The sequence below is a fragment of the Dendrobates tinctorius genome, unplaced genomic scaffold (genome assembly GCF_039654945.1).
Source record: "Dendrobates tinctorius isolate UK_male_01 unplaced genomic scaffold, ASM3965494v1 ptg000036l, whole genome shotgun sequence".
Taxonomy (NCBI): Eukaryota; Metazoa; Chordata; class Amphibia; order Anura; family Dendrobatidae; genus Dendrobates; species Dendrobates tinctorius.
This window is the reverse complement of record NW_027361704.1, coordinates 15,388,465-15,410,000: the sequence shown is the minus strand read 5'-3', so window position 1 is coordinate 15,410,000 and position 21,536 is coordinate 15,388,465. Positions and strand designations below refer to the sequence as shown.

Sequence of the window (21,536 nt, the reverse complement as noted above, 5' to 3'; positions counted from 1 at the left end):
AGGCAAAAGCAAAGGAACTGTTAATACTTCGAATATTATCCATGAAGTTTTTGCTAAATTCACTTTGCCCTTTCAGCAAACGTGTAAAGACATCAGGATATTGTAGTATGGGTACATGGACGTTACCCTTCTGACAGCAGAGCGTAAAGTTGTTATCAGAAGGTATCTCTGCTACAAAATGCAAAGCTTCACAATGCTCACATACATGGGTCATGTCACCACAGCTGTGTTCGGTAATACTATTTTCATCATTAGTGAAAATGTGAGGTTGTAGTAGAAGTGCATGTCCAACCGATGGTGTGCGCCTAGTTTTGAGACCAACGTATATTTGTCTTGGTTGCACTTTCTGCGGGCTAACTGAAGTTGTATGTGAAGAAACTGTGCGTTGGTATTGACTAATGGTGGTATTGATAGGGAAGAAACAGATTGCTGATTAGTTATGTCAGTGAACGGCATATAGGATGAAGTGTGGTAGTAACTTGTTCCACATGCTGATGTGGAAGCATCCTGTTGTGAGTCTACTAATAATGATGAGGAAGAAGCCGTCTGTTGTTGGCGGTGATGGCGTGTAGAGGCTTCTTCAGCCAATGTAATAGATTTAGAGTTAGGGGATTCGTGTGTGAGACGACGGCGTTTATAAGCCTTAATCTTGTCAAGTCAATGCTGTTTTTCCTCAGGAGTCTCATTAGCACGGCGTTGTTTTTGTCGTAGTGTTAAAGCTGCTTTCCTTTCACTGGCATTGGCATACTGTGCATCGGTATTGAATGGTGGTATTGATAGGGCAGAAACAGATTGCTGATTAGTTATGTCAGTGAACGGCACATGGGATGAAGTGTAGCAGTAAATTGTTCCACATGCTGATGTGGAAGCATCCTGTTGTGAGTCTAATAATAATGATGAGGAAGAGGCCGTCTGTTGTCGGCGGTGACGGCGTGCAGAGGCTTCTTCAGCCAATCTTACGGATTTAGAGTTAGGGGATTCGTGTGTGAGGCGACGGCGTTTATAAGCCTTAATCTTCTCAAGGCGATGGTGTCTCATTAGCACGGCGTTGTTTTTGTCGTAGTGCTAAAGCTGCTTTCCTTTCACTGGCATTGGCATACTTTTTGTTATGACTCATGTTGGCACAGGTAAAGGAGTCTATTTGGCAGTTATCTGGCAGTGAAGAAGGCGTCCTGGAGTATTGTAGAGTAAACAGATACTAATTGACCCTGTAATTGCCCAGCAGTAGTTATGAAGTGGTAGTGGCAAATTGGCCCTGTAGTTAGACACCGGCAGAGGAGCAAGGCAGCAGTAGTTATGGCGGTAGAGGCAAATTGGCCCTGTAATTAGACACCGGCAGAGGAGCAAGGCAGCAGTAGTTATGGCGGTAGAGGCAAATTGGCCCTGTAATTAGACACCGGCAGAGGAGCAAGGCAGCAGTAGTTATGGCGGTATTGGCAAATTGGCCCTGTAATTAGACACCGGCAGAGGAGCAAGGCAGCAGTAGTTATGGCGGTATTGGCAAATTGGCCCTGTAATTAGACACCAGCAGAGGAGCAAGGCAGCAGTAGTTATGGCGGTAGAGGCAAATTGGCCCTGTAATTAGACACCGGCAGAGGAGCAAGGCAGCAGTAGTTATGGCGGTAGAGGCAAATTGGCCTTGTAATTAGACACCGGCAGTAAACAGGCAGATGACCAAAGCAGCAGTAGTTATGGCGATAGAGGCAAATTGGCCCTGTAATTAGACACTGGCAGAGGACAAAGGCAGCAGTAGTTATGGCAGTATAGGCAAATTGGCCCTGTAATTAGACACAGGCAGTGAACAGTCAGAGGAGCAAGGCAGCAGTACTTATGGCGGTAGAGGCAAATTGGCCCTGTAATTAGACACCGGCAGAGGAGCAAGGCAGCAGTAGTTATGGCGGTATTGGCAAATTGGCCCTGTAATTAGACACCAGCAGAGGAGCAAGGCAGCAGTAGTTATGGCGGTAGAGGCAAATTGGCCCTGTAATTAGACACCGGCAGAGGAGCAAGGCAGCAGTAGTTATGGCGGTAGAGGCAAATTGGCCTTGTAATTAGACACCGGCAGTAAACAGGCAGATGACCAAAGCAGCAGTAGTTATGGCGATAGAGGCAAATTGGCCCTGTAATTAGACACTGGCAGAGGACAAAGGCAGCAGTAGTTATGGCAGTATAGGCAAATTGGCCCTGTAATTAGACACCGGCAGAGGACAAAGGCAGTAGTTATGGCGGTATAGGCAAATTGGTCCTGTAATTAGACACCGGCAGAGGAGCAAGGCAGCAGTAGTTATGGCGGTACAGGCAAATTGGTCCAGTAATTAGACACCGGCAGTAAACAGGCATAGGACCAAGGCAGCAGTAGTTATGGTGGTACAGGCAATGCCAAGCGTCTGCACAGCAAGTCGGCGTGAGGTAAATGACGCAATTTCACGAATGCAAGATGGCGTCGGCGAAATCTCGCGAGATTTCGCCGATGTCGTTAACACCTCTTGCCATGTTAACCCTCAACACACCACACCGCCTCAACACACACTCCTCTCACCTTTCACCTCCACTCATGTCCACTCACTCTTTCACTCCACATACGTTCCTTTCTCTCACTCCGTTTCTCATACTCACACCGTCATCGTCGCTGCCCCGACATCTTCCTCCGCCGCCGCGATCCAGGATCCAGACGTTCTCCAGGCCGCCGACATGTTCTTGCGGGACGCCATCTTGGATTTCGTGAAATCCCGCGATATTCAAGATAGCGTCGCCACAACAACATGTCGCTGGCGTGGACGACATCGGGATCCAAAAAGATGGCGTCGGCGAAATCTCGCGAGATTACGCCGACGCCATTTTGGATCCCGATGTCGCCCACGCCAGCGACATATTCTTGCGGGACGCCATCTTGGATGTCGTGAAGTCCCGCGATATTCAAGATGGCGTCGCCGCAACAACATGTCGCTGGCATGGGCGACATCGGGATCCAAAATGGCGTCGGCGTAATCTCGCGAGATTTCGCCGACGCCATCTTTTTGGATCCCGATGTCGTCCACGCCAGCGACATATTGTTGTGGCGAGGCCATCTTGAATCTCGCGGGATTTCACGACATCCAAGATGGCGTCCCGCAAGAACATGTCGGCGGCCTGGAGAACGTCTGGATCCTGGATCGCGGAGGCGGAGGAAGATGTCGGGGCAGCGACGATGACGGTGTGAGTATGAGAAACGGAGTGAGAGAAAGGAACGTATGTGGAGTGAAAGAGTGAGTGGACATGAGTGGAGGTGAAAGGTGAGAGGAGTGTGTGTTGAGGCGGTGTGGTGTGTTGAGGCTTAACATGTGCGTGTGTGTGGTGACGTCACCGGTTACAACTGGACGGAAGTTGTTACAACCGGAAGCTGGTTAGGGCATTTATTATTATAGATATATATATATATTATATATGTCACGGTCACGTGTGTCTGGACGCAGCGAGTACCGCAAGGCGCACCCATATGACACACGTGACCCTGGATACACCGCCTCCAGTTGGGCGAATTTAAATAATAAGACGTGCAGCTGGATACACCGCCTCCAACTGGCGAATTTAGGTATTACACGTATTTATACAATAGTCTGGAAACCCCGCCTCCAGTAAGGCGAATTTAAATAATAAAGGGGAACCTGGGTAACATTAACAATGGAGGGCCCTGCAATAGGGAAACGGGGAAGTGGAGACCTCCTGTACTTCCCTGAGCCAGTGTCCCTGCACTCCTAACGTTCCCTATGCCGGTTCCGCACCGGGCGACGCACAGGAACCTTAAAACCCTGACCCTAAACCCTCACTAGGGAATTGGTCGGTGCGGAAACTAATCCCACCACTGCACTAAACACACACAAGGGAAAATGACAATACAGGGGGAACACCACTTAGCTTTGCTCTGTTGCGTACGCTCCTAGCAACAGAGCCCACCACCTGCGTGCATCTTCTCCTCCACCCGGATCCATCACCATAACCGGATCCATCACCATAGTGCAGCCTTGGAGCAGAGTCCACCACCAGTTGCAACTGCCCAGTAAACAGAGTCCGAAAGAGGAGTCCAGCTTCTGCCAAAAAGTCCAGCATGCTTGAGTCCAGTTTTCAGCAACCAAATCCAGCATGCTGAGTGCAACTCTCACCATCGTCGCCACTCCACCAAGCCATGCAAGCACCTCTTGCTGACACCATAAACTGCGACTCCACCACGCCATGCCAGCCCTCCATGCAGACTCCATAGCGGACTCAACCCCTCTGGCTGGGCTGCCCAGGACTCTCATTCAGCTCCTTCACCCAGGCTTCCTTGAGAATGACTAACTCACAATATCACCAACAGTGATTGAACACACCTGACTCTTTTATAGAGCATCACACCTGTTTTATAATTACGTGCACATTAAACCAAAGAGACTAAAGTGCACTACCGCTCACCACCACCAGGGCAACTTAGAATGAACGACACCACGTGTAATAATTCTAATGGCCACCGGGGACAATCAACCCACTTTGGCACTAAGCCAAAGGAAAAAAAGTTCACTTTGTCCATTTACCTGTCAGATCCACCTTGGATCATGATAATAAATTATATATATATTTTTTTTTTTTTATTTATTTATTTATTTATGCACACACACAGTACAGGCCAAAAGTTTGGACACACCTCATTCAAAGAGTTTTCTTTATTTTCATGACTATGAAAATTGTAGATTCACTCTGAAGGCATCAAAACTACAGTATGAATTAATACATGTGGAATTATATAATAACAAAAAAGTGTGAAACAACTGAAAATATGTCTTATATTCCAGGTTCTTCAAAGTAGTCACCTTTTGCTTTGGTTACTGCTTTGCACACTCTTGGCATTCTCTTGATGAGCTTCAAGAGGTAGTCACCGGAAATGGTTTTCACTTCACAGGTGTGCCCTGTCAGGTTTAATAAGTGGGATTTCTAGCATTATAAATGGGGTTGGGACCATCAGTTGTGTTGTGCAGAAGTCTGGTGGATACACAGCTGATAGTCCTACTGAATAGATTGTTAGCTGCATTTTTCTTGCCATAATACAAATTCTAAGTAATGAAAAACGAGTGGCCATCATTACTTTAAGACATGAAGGTCAGTCAGTCCGAAAAATTGGGAAAACTTTGAAAGTGCAAACAAACCAGCAAACAGATATTTGAAGCTGCTGGTGCCTCTGGAGTCCCTCGAACTTCAAAGGCTTGCTGTGGTGCATAAACCTACTATTCGGCCACCCCTAAACAGTGCTCACAAGCAGAAATGGTTGCAGTGGGCCCAGACATACATGTAGACTATTTTTCAAATAGTCTTGTTTACTGATGAGTGTCGAACAACCCTGGATGGTCCAGATAGATGGAGTAGTGGATGGTTGGTGGATAGCCACCATGTCCCAACAAGGCTGCGACGTCAGCAAGGAGCTGGTAGGGCCCTTTAAGGTTCCTGAAGGTGTGAAAATGACCTCTGCAAAGTATATAGAGTTTCTGACTGACAACTTTCTTCCATGGTATAAAAATCAGAAACGTGCCTTCAGGAGCAAAATCATCTTCATGCATGACAATGCACCATCTTATGCTGCAACAAATACCTCTGTCTCATTGGCTGCTATGGGCATAACAGGAGATAAACACATGGTGTCACCACCATCTTCCCCTGACTTCAACCCTATAGAGAACCTTTGGAGTATCATCAAGCAAAAGATCTTATGAGGGAGGCAGTTCACATCAAAACAGCAGCTCTGAGAGGCTATTCTGACTTCATGCAAAGAAATACAAGCAGAAACTCTCCAAAAACTCACAAGTTCAATGGATGCAAGAATTGTGGTGATATCAAAGAAGGGTTGTTAACATGTAACTTGGCCTGTTAGGATGTTTGGAGTTAAATAGCTTTTTTATTCAGTGAATGTGACCTCCTAATGCTGCAAATCCCACAAATGAGCATTTTCAGTTCTTTAAAACATAAATGATTAGAAATTCTTCTGCGCCCAATAATTTGGAACAGTGCACTTCGAGTTTTTATTCATTTTGGAAATTATACGGTTATCATTGAGAGGTTTCTTCAATAAAATTTGATGTATACTTTAACGGGTGATGACTTTTATTAGACTGACTGTCATTTGCACCGACCATTTAGGAAAATCAGAGAAAAATGACATTTGCATAATGATTTGGAACATGGTGTATAATATATATATTATACTATGAACCCGTTCTACGCCCAGGTGGCGAGCATTTTTATTGGTATATGGTCTCCCATCCTGGTATTCATGGCACCCCTCATCCCTATTCTGGTATATATGGTCCCCCCTCATCCCTATAATGGTATGTATGGCCCCCCTCATCCCTATCCTGGTATGCATGGTACCCCCTCATTCCTATCCTGGTATGCATGGTCCCCTCACACCCTAATACTGGTATGCATGGTCCTCTCGCCCCCCAATCCTGGTATGCAAGGTCCCCTCATCCCCCCTTTCGTGGTATGCGTGGTCCCCTCACCCCCCTATCCTGGTATGCGTGGTCCCCTCACCCCCCTATCCTGGTATGCGTGGTCCACTCACCCCCCTATCCTGGTATGCGTGGTCCCCTCACCCCCCTATCCTGGTATGCGTGGTCCCCTCACCCCCCTATCCTGGTATGCGTGGTCCCCTCACCCCCCTATCCTGGTATGCGTGGTCCCCTCACCCTCCTATCCTGGTATGCATGGTCCCCTCACCCTCCTTTCCTGGTATGCGTGGTCCCCTCACCCTCCTTTCCTGGTATGCGTGGTCCCCTCACCCTCCTTTCGTGGTATGCGTGGTCCCCTCACCTTCCTTTCGTGGTATGCGTGGTTCCCTCACCCTCCTTTCGTGGTATGCGTGGTTCCCTCACCCTCCTTTCGTGGTATGCGTGGTCCCCTCACCCCCTTTCGTGGTATGCGTGGTCCCCCTCACTCCCCTTTCGTGGTATGCGTGATCCCCTCACCCCCCTTTCGTGGTATGCGTGGTCCCCTCACCCCCCTTTCGTGGTATGCGTGGTCCCCTCACCCCCCTTTCGTGGTATGCGTGGTCCCCTGTCCCCCTTTTCTGGTATGCATGGTCCCCCTCACCCCTATTAAACTACACAGATACAAAAAAAAAAAAAAAACATTTATACTCACCCTTCTTCCCTGTGCTCCAGTGCTGCCTGTCACGTTCTGCTGGAGGCCGGGGGAGGAGTCTGGCGCCGGAGTACGCGCATGCCCATAGCGCTGTCCGGCGCCATATTGCTTAAGACACTGTAAATGTATCTTCAGTAAAATGGCGCCGGATCGCGCTATGCGCATGCGCGATTCCGGCCGCTCTCCTGGCCCGGTTTTCGGCCGAAGAGAAGCGCCGCGGCAACGCTCCTCAAGGTCAGGTAAGTATGGCACCGGAGATAGCGGTATGCAGTGTGTACGTGTACCGCCATCTTCGGCGCCATACACACTCCTCACCGCTGGCTGCCTCATTCTGTCTGGAGCCAGACTGCGTAGGCGCGTAGCGCTTGCGCAGTCTATAAAGGCTTCGGACAGAGTGACGCTTAGCCGTTTATATTATAGATATATATATATCTGCGCAAGCGAGACTCACCTGTGCAGTCTGGACCCCACAGAGTTACACATCCGGGATGAGGATTGTGGCCCAGGACATCGAGGTATGCGTAAGCACTAAACGCATACCGCGATCTCCGGCACAACAACTTACCTATCCGGTATTGCCGTGCGGTCTCTTCGGGCTGGAGGCTGGCACATGTTCAGTGTGGCAGAGCACTCCTTGTACAACCACTAATACCTCACTGATAATATGCCAAGGGTGCGTGATTCTGCACGTGGTGCTCATACTCGATGCTAAATAAGAGATGTTTTGAAAATACAGTGCCTTGCGAACGTATTCGGCCAATGGAACTTTTCAACCTTTTCGCACATATCATGCTTCAAACATAAAGATACCAAATGTAAATTTTTGGTGAAGAATCAACAAGTGGGACTCAATTATGAAGTTGAACGAAATGTATTGGTTATTTTAAATTTTTGTGGAAATTCAAAAACTGAAAAGTGGGACGTGCAATATTATTCGGCCCCTTTAACTTAATACTTTGCTGCGCCACCTTTTGCTGCGATTACAGCTGCAAGTCGCTTGGGGTGTCTCTATCAATTTTGTACATCGAGACTGAATTTCTTACCCATTCTTCCTTGGCAAACAGCTCGAGCTCATTGAGGTTGGATGGAGATTGTTTGTGAACAGCAGTTTTCAGCTCTTTCCACAGATTCTCGATTGGATTCAGGTCTGGACATTGACTTTGCCATTCTAACACCTGGATACGTTTATTTGTGAACCATTCCATTGTAGATTTTGTTTTATGTTTGGGATCATTGTCTTGTTGGAAAACAAATCTCTGTCCCAGTCTCAGGTCTTTTGCAGACTCCAACAGGTTTTCTTCAAGAATGGTCCTGTATTTGGCTCCATCCATCTTCCCATAAATTTTAACCATCTTCCCTGTCCCTGCTGAAGAAAAGCAGGCCCAAACCATGATGCTGCCACCACCATGTTAGACAGTGGGGATGGTATGTTCAGGGTGATGAGCTGTGTTGCCTTTACGCCAAACATATTGTTTGGCATTGTTGCCAAAAAGTTCGATTTTAGTTTCATCTGACCAGAGAACCTTCTTCCACATGTTTGGTGTGTCTCCCAGGTGGCTTCTTGTAAACTTTAAATGACACTTTTTATGGATATCTTTGAGAAATGGTTTTCTTCTTGTCACTCTTCCATAAAGGCCAGATATGTGCAGTGTAAGACTGATTGTTGTCCTATGGACAGAGTGTCCCACTTCAGCTGTAGATCTCTGTAGTTCATCAAGAGTGATCATGGGTCTCTTGGCTGCATCTCTGATCAGTCGTCTTCTTGTGTGAGATGAAAGTTTAGAGGGACGGCTGGGTCTTGGTAGATTTTCAGTGGTATGATACTCCTTCCATTTCAATATGATCACTTGCACAATGCTCCTTGGGATGTTTAGGCTGAGTTCACACGTGGCGTTTTTTTCGCGTTTCCGCGGCGGTTTTAACCGCGCAATTTTGCCGCGAAAAATAAGCATCCCATGCATTCCTATGGGATTCCGCAATGCTGTGCTAATGCTGCGGTTTTTACCGCGGCGGAATCGCTTCGCGGTAAAAACCGCAGCATGCTCATTAATTTGCGGAATCGCGGCGATCCCGCACCCATAGGAATGCATTGTTCCGCTTACTTCCCGCATGTGGCTGTGCACACCATGCGGAAAGTAAGCAGAACAGTTGCGGATGGTACCCACGGTCCAGAGGAGAGGAGACTGTCCTCCGGGCTTTGGGTACCATATCCCTGTAAAAAATAGAATTTAAAATAAAAAAATATTGTTATTCTTACCTTCCGGCGTCCCGCGCAGGTTTCCCGCCTCTCTCCACGCTTCCGAAAATGCCCGCGATGACGTCCGTTCTCGCGGGATCGCGAAGTCTTGCGGTCATTCGTGCGATGTCATCAAGAATGACAGCGAGACATCGCGATCCCGCGGGAACGGACGTCATTGCGGGCATTTTCGCAAAGGATTACTGGGAACGGCTGCGCGGGACGTCGGAAGGTGAGAATAACACCATTTTTTATTTTTTTTTTCATGTTGTTATCTTTACTACTGATGCTGCATAGGCGGCCTCAGTAGTAAAAAGTTGGTCACACTCGTCAAACACTATGTTTGACAAGTGTGACCAACCTGTCAATCAGTTCTCCAAGCGATGCTAATTACGCTTGCAAAATGCTAGTTTTTCCGTGGGAAAATCGCGGGAATTTAAAATGCGATTTTCGAGCGGAAAGGAATTCCGGAATTCTCGCGGTAATTTCCGCGAGAGTTCCGGTACGTGTGCACTTAGCCTTAAAGTTTTGGAAATCATTTTGTATCCAAATCCGGCTTTAAACTTCTCCACAACAGTATCACGGACCTTCCTGTTGTTTTCCTTGGTCTTCATGATGCTCTCTGTGCTTCAGTCAGAACCTTGAGACTATCACAGAGCAGGTGCATTTATACGGAGACTTGATTACACACAAGTAGATTATATTTATCATCATTAGTCATTTAGGACAACATTGGATCATTCAGAGATCCACAATGAAGTTCTGGAGTGAGTTTGCTGCACTGAAAGTTAAGGGGCCGAATAATATTGCACGCCCCACTTTTCAGTTTCTGCATTTCCACAAAAATTTAAAATAACCAATACATTTTGTTCAACTTCACAATTGTGTTCCACTTGTTCTTGATTCTTAACCAAAAATTTACATTTGGTATGTTTATGTTTGAAGCATGATATGTGGGAAAAGGTTGAAAAGTTCCGGGGAGCCGAATACTTTTGCAAGGCACTGTACATTTTCATCATTTGCATGTCCCCAACATGTCTGTCTACCTTGTGATTTACATAATTCAATTACGTTTCTTTCTTGATGTTGCAATTTCAATGTTGAGGATACCCTCCTCTTTACATCAGCATCAGGTGGGTGAGAGTCAAACTCCTGGCACCTCCACAGAGCAGCAATTTTCAGTGCTCCCTGTAGCTGGATGTACACAGTCCATAGAGGCATAGAGTAGCAGCTATTTGGTACTCCAGCTCGGCTCCTATTGAAGTGAATCTGAAAGTTCTGGGTGTATGGGTCACCACTTCAATGTTTTGAAAGTAAATAAGGACTGAAAGAGAGCCAATTATGGCTTCAAATTCTTCAGAAGTTGTTGGCTGTTAATGGCATGAAGATTTATGGCATGAAGATTTTTGTATGCATGATATGTAGTGATGCCCCAAGTAATGAGTCAAGAGACCAGGTCCACTGTATTTCCATTTCCATGTGTTGAAGGATTAGTAATTTGTGAAAGTTGTTGAGAAGTGGTTTAGAGATTGACAGGCAAATGTGGAAACTAGAAAGACAATGGGGATGATAAAGTCACCAATAATGAGATTGACTATGTCACTTGAAATAAAGTGGAAAAGTATTGGTGTGATCCAGAAACTGCTTAGTTTCACACAGAGGATGGTATGCAGGGATAAAGAGGTGAATAATTCAATACTGTGGACCTCAAATGGGGAGAATGAGGCTGTGTGCCCACGTAGCGTTTTTTAAGCGTTTCTGCAGCGCTTTTAGACAAGCGATTCTGCTGCAGAAACGCTTAAGAAAAGCATCCAATTGATTTTTAATGAAAATTCCGAATCTGCATACCATCAATTACATGGGCAAAAACGCTTAGGAAAACGCATGCAAAAACGCTTGACAAACCCTTACAAAAGCGCGTCAAAAAACGCATGCGTTTTCCCAGGAGCAGGGTGTGCGATTCTGCTCAGGCTTATTCTGCTTCAGAATCGCTACGTGGGCACATAGCCTGAGAGTTAGGGTAGTAGCGGAATGGGATACCCTTAAAATATGACACTAAAAAATGTACATGATGAAATACAGTTTCCTAGGTTTATAAATCAAATGTACCCATAAAAAAAAAATCAAATTCCACACGGAAGATCAGTGTTGGATCTGATATTTTTTTTACGCACCTATAGACTTAAAATGGGTGAGTCTCATCCGAAAAATGCAAAGGAAGTAGTGCATGCTATGGTTTTTTTCTCACAGACAGCAGGACTGAGAGAAAACGTGTTTATCTGAACAGTCCTATGGAATAACATGGGTCAGCGTGCTGTCTGGTCAAAAATGAGCACATATCCAATTTTATATGCTCATCTGCATGAGCGCCAACTCTGGGGATAAGTTGCTGCATGAGATCTGCAGCTAGGAGCAGGGGAACATAGATCGCGGTTCAGTGATCTATGGGAGCGTATCTTGCGTCGCACAGTGGGATAAGAAGGTTTCGAATGTTTTAAGAATGTAGGCATAAGAGCTGTACATTGGACAAGGGAACAAAGAGGGACGGACGTGGATAAAATATGCTCAAAGTTTGAAAGGGTACTAAATTTGAAAGAAAATATCAGCTAAACTTGGAATTAGTGAACATTTTAAAACAATTTTACAGCATATCTGAGTTTCATACAATGCATTACTGTTTCCTGCACTGCCATTTACCTGCCACGACCCTTGACAGATATGGCACTCTTAGACAAAAGAGGACTTCAGCCCTCGGTCACCCTAGAGCATATGCCTCCTCGACGTTAGGTCTAACTTTATAAAGTATATGCTTAGATCACTTGAATCAAAATGCATTACCTTGTCCCACAGACTCTTTTATAACTGTCCTTGGAATGGACTGCAAGAATGCTGACTCCAGAACCTATGTTCACAACCAGTAAAGGATAAGGGTCATCAAGATTGAAAGGGATTTTCTGGCACTGCTCAGGGTGTGAAGCATTTTCAAAATAGTAGCACTCAGCCTGTCCATTAAAACTGACAGCATCTATATACAACAAGCCTTTGACAAGGGAATCCAGTTCATCCACCTTGTGTAGCTCAAGGTTTCCAATCTGTCAGGGAAAAACAAATATGGACTTTTTAAGTTGTCATTTGCAGAAATTATTATAAAGTATGAATCATATGTCAGAATGTGTTCACACAGAAGATAAACAGAAGTTAACATAACACCCCTAAATTAACCCTTGAATGTCAGGCACAAATTCTCACTTTTTTAGAATTTTCTTAATCCTAACTCAAAGTAAATCTTTCTTTGTCAAGACACTCGTGGTTTTCACTTTAAAATTGGAGCTTATGTCAGTTAATTTTGTAGGTCATTTTTTATGGCAAAATGGTCAGAAACCGTAAAAAAAAGTGTTGACTTATTTTTCATCTTATGTTCTAACACTCCTTCCTGACGTGATGTACTTGTACATCAGCGAGTGAAAGCGACTGTCAAAAACCTCCTTTCCCCCACCCCACATTAAGATCATGGGGAACTGGTGAGATAGCTTGGAAGCTGAGGCCTAATATACAGTGTAGCCCAAAAGTAGGTATACAGATGAAACAATGCACTGTATTGCAACAAACTATATGGGTAAAAATACACATGACAAAAGAAGTTTATTTGCACTGTGTCACATTTAACAAGGTTTAGTCTTTTAAATGATTGAAACGTCTTCCATCGACATTGTAACGTCTCTTGAGCCTGTGCAGGTAACTGTGACCCAGTATAAGCGCAGAGACACACTGCCGTATTTCTTGTGCGAGAATCGCATCATAAACCTCCTACCGGCTGTCGGCTCTCCTGACCTGAGCTTGACCGCTGCATAGTAATCCAACATGCTGTCTTGCTCAGGTCAGGAGAGGTGCCGGCCAGTCCATTCAGTGCGTTGCGATTCTGGATGCGATTCTCAGTTCTACGGCTGTCTGACTCTACCCTAACATAAATACCAGTCTGTATGAGCATCCATAAATTTAAGGACAGAAGAGCTGGTTAGTTTGAGAGGAAAGCTGCATCTACAAGAGAAAGTTTCCAACCCATCTGATAGTTTTTATTGTGTGTCAGAGTATACAATAATGGGCCAAAGTGTTGGCCACCTAGAAATTGTTCCAGAAGATGAAGTATTTTTCTCAGTAAATTATTGCAATTACACATTAACTTATTTTGTGTGTAATGGAACAACACAAAAAAAGCTGAAAAAAAGCCAAATTGGCCATAATTTCACACAATACTCCAAAAATGGGCCAGACAAAATTGTCAGCACCCTCAACTTAATATTTGATTGCACACACTTTTGAATATATAAGTGCAATCAATCAATTCCTAAAACCATCAACAAGCTTCTTACAACTGTCAACTGGAATTTTGGACCACTCTTCTTTTGCTTCAGGTCTCTCATATTTGAAGGGTGCCTTCTTCCAAAAACAATTTTAGGATCTCTCCACAGGTGTTCAATGGGATTTAGAATCAGACTCATTGCTGGCCGTTAAGAAACCTCCAGCACTTTGTTTCTACCCACTTCTCGGTGCTTCTTGAAGTATGTTTGGGGTCATTGATCTGCTGGAAAACCTATGACACGAACCCAGCTCTCTGATACTGGGCACTACATTGTGACCCAAAATATTTTGGTAATCTTCAGATTTCATAATGCCTTGCACACAGTTCAGACAGCAAAACAACTCCAAAGCATATTTGAACCTCCACCACATTTCACTGTAGGTACTGTTTCTTTTCTTTGTAGACCTCATACCGCTTTTGGTAAGCATTAGAATGATGTGCTTTACCACAAAGCTCCATCTTGGTATTCTCTCCCCAAAACTCTTTCCCAGAAGGATTTTGGCTTACTCGTGTACATTTTGGCAAAATGTAGTCTATTTTTTTTATGCCTCTGTGTCAGCAAGGGAGTCCTCTTGAGTCTCCCGCCATAGAATTTCACTTAATTCAAATGTCAACAGTTTGCTCTGACACTGATGCACCCTGAGCGTCTTCCACACAGGGCAGCCAGACCACAGACCAGGACTTCACCAGCGCAATTCAATTCTAGAGGTTGTATACCCACTGCTATCAGCGCTGTCTTCACTCCTTATTTTAGTGACCCTAGAGGTCCCTTTTTTGAAGCCCTACGCTGTACAGCTGCCTGTTCTAATTTTGGAAGGCTCAGTCCACATACGCTTTCCAGACGCCAGCCATTTAACATTTCCACTGGCCATCCAGACTCTCTACTTTGTCCTTCTTTTGGCTACCATTGCAAGGATTAATTTATTTCAGTAAACAAGATTTTTCTGATGAAGGTCCTATGCTGGACTGAAAACGTTTAAACCTTTGTCTGGATGCACAAAATAAAAGTGTCTGAATATTTCACATATTGAGTGCCAAGATTTTTGTCATTACTGATGCACCCTGTGTCTGCAGGACAGCTTGAGATTCTTTAGAACTTGATTGGGGCTGCTTATCAACCATCCAAACTATCCTGAGTTGTAACCTTTTATCAATTTTTCTCTGTCATCCATGTCCAAGGAGATTGCAATGGGTTGTAAATTATGTCGCGCACTGTGGACAAAGGAACATTAAGATCTCTAAGATAGACTTGTAATCTTGAGATTGTTGATATTTTTCAAAAATTTGTGTTTTCAAGTCATTAGACAGTTCTCTTCTCCCCTTTACATTCTCCATGCTTAGTCTGGCACACACAGACACACAATGCAAAGCTGGAGTCACGTTATCCCCTTTTCATCTGGTTTCAGTAGTGATTTTTTTTATTGCCCACAACTGTTAATTACCACAGGTGAGTTTGAATAAGTATCACATGCTTAAAACAAAGTTGTTTAATCAGAATTATGGAAATGTCAACAATTTTTTTCGGTCCACTTTTGGGTTTTTGCCTTTTTTTTTACTGTTCCAATATACACAAAGGAAATAAAAGTGTATAACAAAGTATATGTAATTGCAATAATTTTGTGTGCCATGACTGTATTTATATCAATATATTCTCAGAATGTTTTACTTTTTCCAGCTAATAGATTCCAAAATTTGTAAGATATCTTTTACATTGGCTGGTACGTGTAATAGACATCCTTGTAGGTGCCTGTTAAAGTACTTAGAAAAAATAGCAGTCACACAATTGATGCCTGACATTTTAGGCCTGCCACGAGGGCGAGTAATAGTTTGGTGAATTTTGGAAATGTGATCGAAGACAGCAATTCTTGAGGTTTAATTAATGGGGGGAGTTTCTGAAAAATGTACTAAAAAAATAAATGAATACATATTTAAATATTAAATATTTGTTCTAAATAACTTCATATACCAAAAAGGTATGTGTTATCTAGTGCAGTCTGTCAGGATTTTAAGATTGCAGCTACCAAGAATTACAACACGTCTTAGGGTACCGTTACACTTAGCGATGCACCAGCGATCCCGACAACGATATGGATCGCTGGTGTATCGCTAAGTGGTCGCTAGTGAGCTGCCACACAGACAGATCTCACCAGCGACACAGCAGCGGTCGGGGGTCGCTACTTACCTGTCAGACGAGGCGATCCTGACGTCCTCCTGCCTGCGTCCACGCGTCGCTCGTCGGCGCCACAGGAAGCCCAGCAGGAAGCTGACGACGAGAAATGGTCCAGGACGTTCTCGTGCGATCAGCGATAATCAGCGGGGGAGCCGGTCGGAGGCAAGTATCAGACATAGCTATATCGCTAGCAATATTGCTGCTGCGTCACAAAAACCAGTGACGTTATAGCGATATTGCTAGCGATATCGCTATGTGTAACGGGCCCTTTAGAGACTTCAGAGGACACGTAGTAGGATGGGCTGCGTGATGCAGGAGATAGAGGTCATGCCAGATAAGCGAGCTATCAGGCATCATGTATGCATAATCCGCTGTTCAATAAACCTGACAAGACATGGAGTGGAGCCTACAGGGGAAGATAAACACCTTTCTTTAAGTGATTGAGAATGAACGTCCATCTCAGTCACCCTGACAGCTTTAGTGCTTCACGCAGTCCATCTTACTGCATGTCCTGGCAGTCATCATGCTTAGCATCCTGACAGAATGCCGTAGACAAATCATTCTTTTTTGCTATATGAAAGGTATTCAGAAAAATGTCTAATATTTAATTGTGTATCTACGATTATCTCTTCTTTTATTAAAGAACCCCTTTCCGACCTTGGACGTATACATACATCCTGGTTGGTAAGGACTTCTTGACCTTGGATGTAAGGATACGTCTTAGCTTTAATGCATTACCGTGACTGCGTGCACGGTGATCGCATTAAGGTGCCAGCTGAATCTTGCAGCAGGGTACCAGGACATGTTGTTAAAGGGGCTGACGCTTGCCACCTCCCATAATTACGATTGCCAAGATTGGCTGGTCAGAAATAAACAGCCAATTTCAGGCAATGAGTGTGCGCAGTGTGCAGAGACGCAGTCTAAACTCTCAGTGACCACTCTGAACTTCCTCATTTTAGTTATGGTGACGTTGCAGGGCGGTCACCGCATCGTTCTGATCATGCTGTACTTGACCTTGCAGTGCCACAGACGTTTTCAAGCCTGTGCCATCACGTCTGCCAGTGTTCCTGTAAGAAGAAAGACGTTCCTAATTCTTTCCTGACCTGTTTTTTCCCCAATTCACCCCAATTCCCCTGTCCCCCCATTTCCCTCTCTTCCTAACCACTTTCCCCAACAACTCGGCCACTGAGCGCTGAGCAGTACTTCATTGTTCAATTTTTGGCTGTTTTTTTGTTTGTGCATCCTGCAGCCAACGAGCGCTGATCAGTGACACAAATCACTGATTGGTACTAGTGCTCTCTTTTTTCCAGGACTTGGTTTTCCAATGTTTTTCCCCCTGCTCCTTTCCACCAACTTTGTGCGTGTATCCTACAGCCGATGATCAATAACGCAGACCACTGATCAGCAACTGTGCTTGCTTTTGGTCGGGACTTTTTTCTTTTTTTTTTGTACCACATCCGTGCATGTGTCCTAAAGCTGTTGAGCGCTGGTCGGTGATGCACATGACTGATCGCCATCTGGTTGTCGTTGTTTGTGTGTATGTGAAGATGAATAAAAAATAAGTTATATTAGTTGATAGGGCTGGATTAGGGACAGTAAAAATATACGGAATTAATGTGTCTACTACAGGAATTTTTACTGAATTTAGGCAGGGTCAGTGTTTTATAGCAAAGCGTAAAAAAAAAAGAATCACATTCGTAGGTGCGTTCTACAGCCATTGGGGTCTGATCTATGACGCCCAGCACTAATCATCATTTAGTTGTCTTTTTTTGGGGGGGTGTGAACAAAGAATAAAAAAAAATAATAATTTAGATTAGTTGATAGGACGGGATTAGGGACAGTAAAAAAAAAAATATACCATAGTAATCAGCGTCTAATACAGTATTTTTAGTGAATAATGTCAGGTTTAAGTGTCAAATACAGTAGTTGAAGGTTCTAAGTATTTGTTTTTTACTGACGTTAGTTTGTTTTAGTTTGTTTTTTTTATTTTGCCGAATTTTAATATTCTATTCATTTTTTTCTTTCTAGATTTTTTTCTCTCTTCTAAATTTAAAAAAAAAAAAAAGTTTACACCAAACACACACACAGAAATAGAAAAGTTGTATAATCGGCTCACCTGTTGAAAAATGTCTTGAATCTAGGTGCATGGAGGCTCCACGCCGATTACTGGGTGTAGATATAGCAGCAAAGTGTAAAAATCCAGCATCCGCAGCAAATGAGGCAAGTATAATAAAACATTAAGTTTTGATTTTTAATTTTTCCCTTTTGTTTTTTTAACCCCTTTCTGACATTTGTTCTAATAATATATCCCAGTGCCCTGGGTCTTATTGACCAGGGACGATTATTACGTCATCCCGATGGCTCGCACACACGGGCTGAGCGCGGGAGATCGCCGCTGGGTGTCAGCTGATTCTGAAAGCTGACACCCGGCACCAAGTGCCAGGAGCAGTCACACACCGCTCTCGGTACTTTAACCCCCTAAATGCAGAGATCAAACGCGATTCTCTGTCAGTACAGCACAGGGATGCACATTTATCCTGCTCTCTGCGCTGAGCACTTGCATCGGGTTTTCCATGTAAATCTCTGAAATACGTGATTCAGAGGGAGCCTCTGGTGGAAACTTCCTTATAATGAAGCAGATGGAGGCACTGTGGATGCCGTCTGACCTGTGATCTGGTGGTGTCCGTCTTTTTAGGATTGCAAAAAAGGCCACAGTTTTGCGCACTTCTGAAAAGAAGGACACCACTGAAGAGAGGCCAGACAGAGCCCAGAGAAACTCTGCTGCCTCATTATAGTAAATGGATCCCTCGGGGATCTCACGTAAATCACGTCACTCAGAGATTTAGATGGAAACCTCAAAGTAAGTGTTCAGCAAAGAGTGCCGGATAAATGTGATCCCAAACGTTATGTAAAATGTTCCCAATAAAAACTTCAACTCAATTCACAACTAAAGCAAGACAGATCAGAGTGGATGACATCTGTTAACTGAAATATAGGTGACTTGCACATTACTGGTAGCAGAAAGGCTCTGGAAAAGCAAAATGGCTCCTCTCCCACCAAGAGATATTAAGCAAATTCTCCACTCTCAAATCCAAATGCCCCCCCTCCCTTCTTAGCCCGACAGTGTACTGAAACCATATATAGCATCCACATTTGGCATTTCTGAAGCGATGAGAGCCCGCCTAACTTACGGGTGCATGCCTCCAAAAGTACGGGCTGGGCATAACGCACTGATGACTACAATGTACTGGTGACTACAACTCAGCAACATTCATTGCTGCTTGCTTCTGGATAATACCCATGGAGTCAAAATCTTCACTACACCTATTATGGGGGACTTCAACTACCCAGAAATACATTGGGGAACTAAAACCTGCAGTTCCAGCAAAGGTAATAGGTTTTTGACAACTATAAGAGACAATTACCTTTCACAACTGGTTCAGGACGCAAAAAGAGGGGGGGCACTGCTAGACCTAATATTAACCAACAGGCCAGACCGCATATCAAATATAAGGGATGAGGGTCACTTGGGTAATAGTGATCACAAATTAATAAGTTTTCATGTATCCTCTAATAAGATGTGTAGTAGAGGGGTTACAAGGACACTAAACTTCAGGAAGGCAAAATTTCCAACGGATGAGAGATGATCTTGGTGCAATTAACTGGGACAATATCCTGAGACATAAAAATACACAAAGAAAGTGGGAGACGTTTATTAGCATCCTGAATAGGACCTGTGCACAATATATACCATATGGGAATAAACATGCTAGAAATAGGAGGAAACCACTATGGCTAAATTGAGCTGTAAGTGGTGCAATAAGTGACAAAAATAAAGCATTTAGAGAATTAAAGCAAGTAGGTAGTGATGAGGCATTAAATAAATACAGAAGATTAAATAAATTCTGTAAAAAGCAAATCAAGGCAGCAAAGATTGAGACAGAGAGACTCATTGCCAGAGAAAGTAAAAATAATCCCAAAATATTCTTTAACTACATAAATAGTAAGAAACTAAAAAATGATAGTGTTGGTCATCTTAAAAATAGTCTGGGTGAAATGGTGGATGAGGAAAAAGCCAATATGCGAAATGACTTTTTTTCAACAGTATTTACACAAGAAAATGCCATGACGGATAACATGATCAGGGATTAAAATTCTCCATTAAATGTCACCTGTTTAACCCAGCAGGAAGTACGGCGGCGTCTAAAAATCACTAAAATTGACAAATCCCCGGGCCCGGATGGGATACACCCCCCGAGTACTGCAGGAATTAAGCACAGTCATAGATAAACCATTATTTTTAATCTTTAAAGATTCCATAATAACAGGGTCTGTACCACAGGACTGGCGTATAGCAAACGTGGTGCCAATATTCAAAAAGGGGACAAAATCTGAACTTGAAAATTATAGGCCAGTCAACTGTGGGCAAAATCCTGGAGGGTTTTCTAAGAGATACTATACTGGAGTATCTGGAGAAGAATAACCTCATGACCTAATATCAACATGGGTTTACAAGGGACCACTCCTGTCAGACTAATCTGATAAGCTTTTATGAAGAGGTAAGTTCCGGACTGGACCAGGGAAACGCAGGGGAGGTGGTGTACATGGACTTTTCAAAAGCTTTTGATACGGTGCCACACAAAAGGTTGATACATAAAATGAGAACAATGGGGATAGGGGAAAATATGTGTAGGTGGGTTAAAATCTGGCTCAGGGATAGGAAGCAAAGGGTGGTTATTAATGGAGCACACTCAGACTGGGTCACGGTTAGCAGTGGGGTACCACAAGGGTCAGTTTTGGGCCCGTTTCTTTTTAACATATTTATTAATAACCTTGTAGGGGGTGTAGAGTAGAATTTCAATATTTGTAGATGACTCTAAACTCTGCAAGGTAATCAATACAGTGGAGGACAATTTTATATTACAGGAGGATTTATGTAAACTAGAAGCTTGGGCTGATAAATGGCAAATGAGCTTTAATGGTGATAAATGTAAGGTCATGCACTTGGGTAGAACGAACAAGATGTATAATTATGTGCTTAATTGTAAAACACTGGGCAAAACTGTCACTGAAAAAGACCTGGGTGTATGGGTGGACAACAAACTCACATTTAGTGGCCAGTGTCAGGCAGCTGCTGCAAAGGCAAATAAAATAATGGGATGCATTAAAAGAGGCATAGATGCTCATGAGGAGAACATAATTTTTACCTCTATATAAGTCACTAGTGCGACCACACTTAGAATACTGTGTACAGTTCTGGTCTCCGGTGTATAAGAAAGACATAGCTGAACTGGAGCGGGTGCAGAGAAGAGCGACCAAGGTTATTAGGGAACTAGGGGGTCTGCAATACCAAGACAGGTTATTACACTTGGGGTTATTTAGTTTGGAAAATCGAAGGCTTAGGGGTGATCTTATTACAATGTATAAATATATGCGGGGACAATACAAAAACCTTTTTAATGATCTTTTTACTCTTAGACCTGTGACGGGTACAAGGGGGCATCCTCTACGTCTGGAGGAAAGAAGGTTTAAGCATACTCACAGACGCGGATTCTTTACTGTAAGAGCAGTGAGACTATGGAACTCTCTGCCATATGATGTTGTAATGAGTGATTCCCTAATAAAAT

General features: G+C 43.9%; 1 protein-coding gene across 4 annotated transcripts in view; it reads right to left on the bottom strand.

The window, feature by feature from the left end:
* PANK3 (pantothenate kinase 3) overlaps positions 1-21,536 on the bottom strand; it is a 104,663-nt gene that overhangs the window by 60,679 nt on the left and 22,448 nt on the right. For all 4 annotated transcript variants that reach the window (XM_073573736.1, XM_073573734.1, XM_073573735.1 and 1 more), the window contains one exon: positions 12,218-12,471. In XM_073573736.1, coding sequence (XP_073429837.1) covers positions 12,218-12,471 — 254 coding nt within the window. The remainder of the gene's footprint in view (positions 1-12,217; positions 12,472-21,536) is intronic.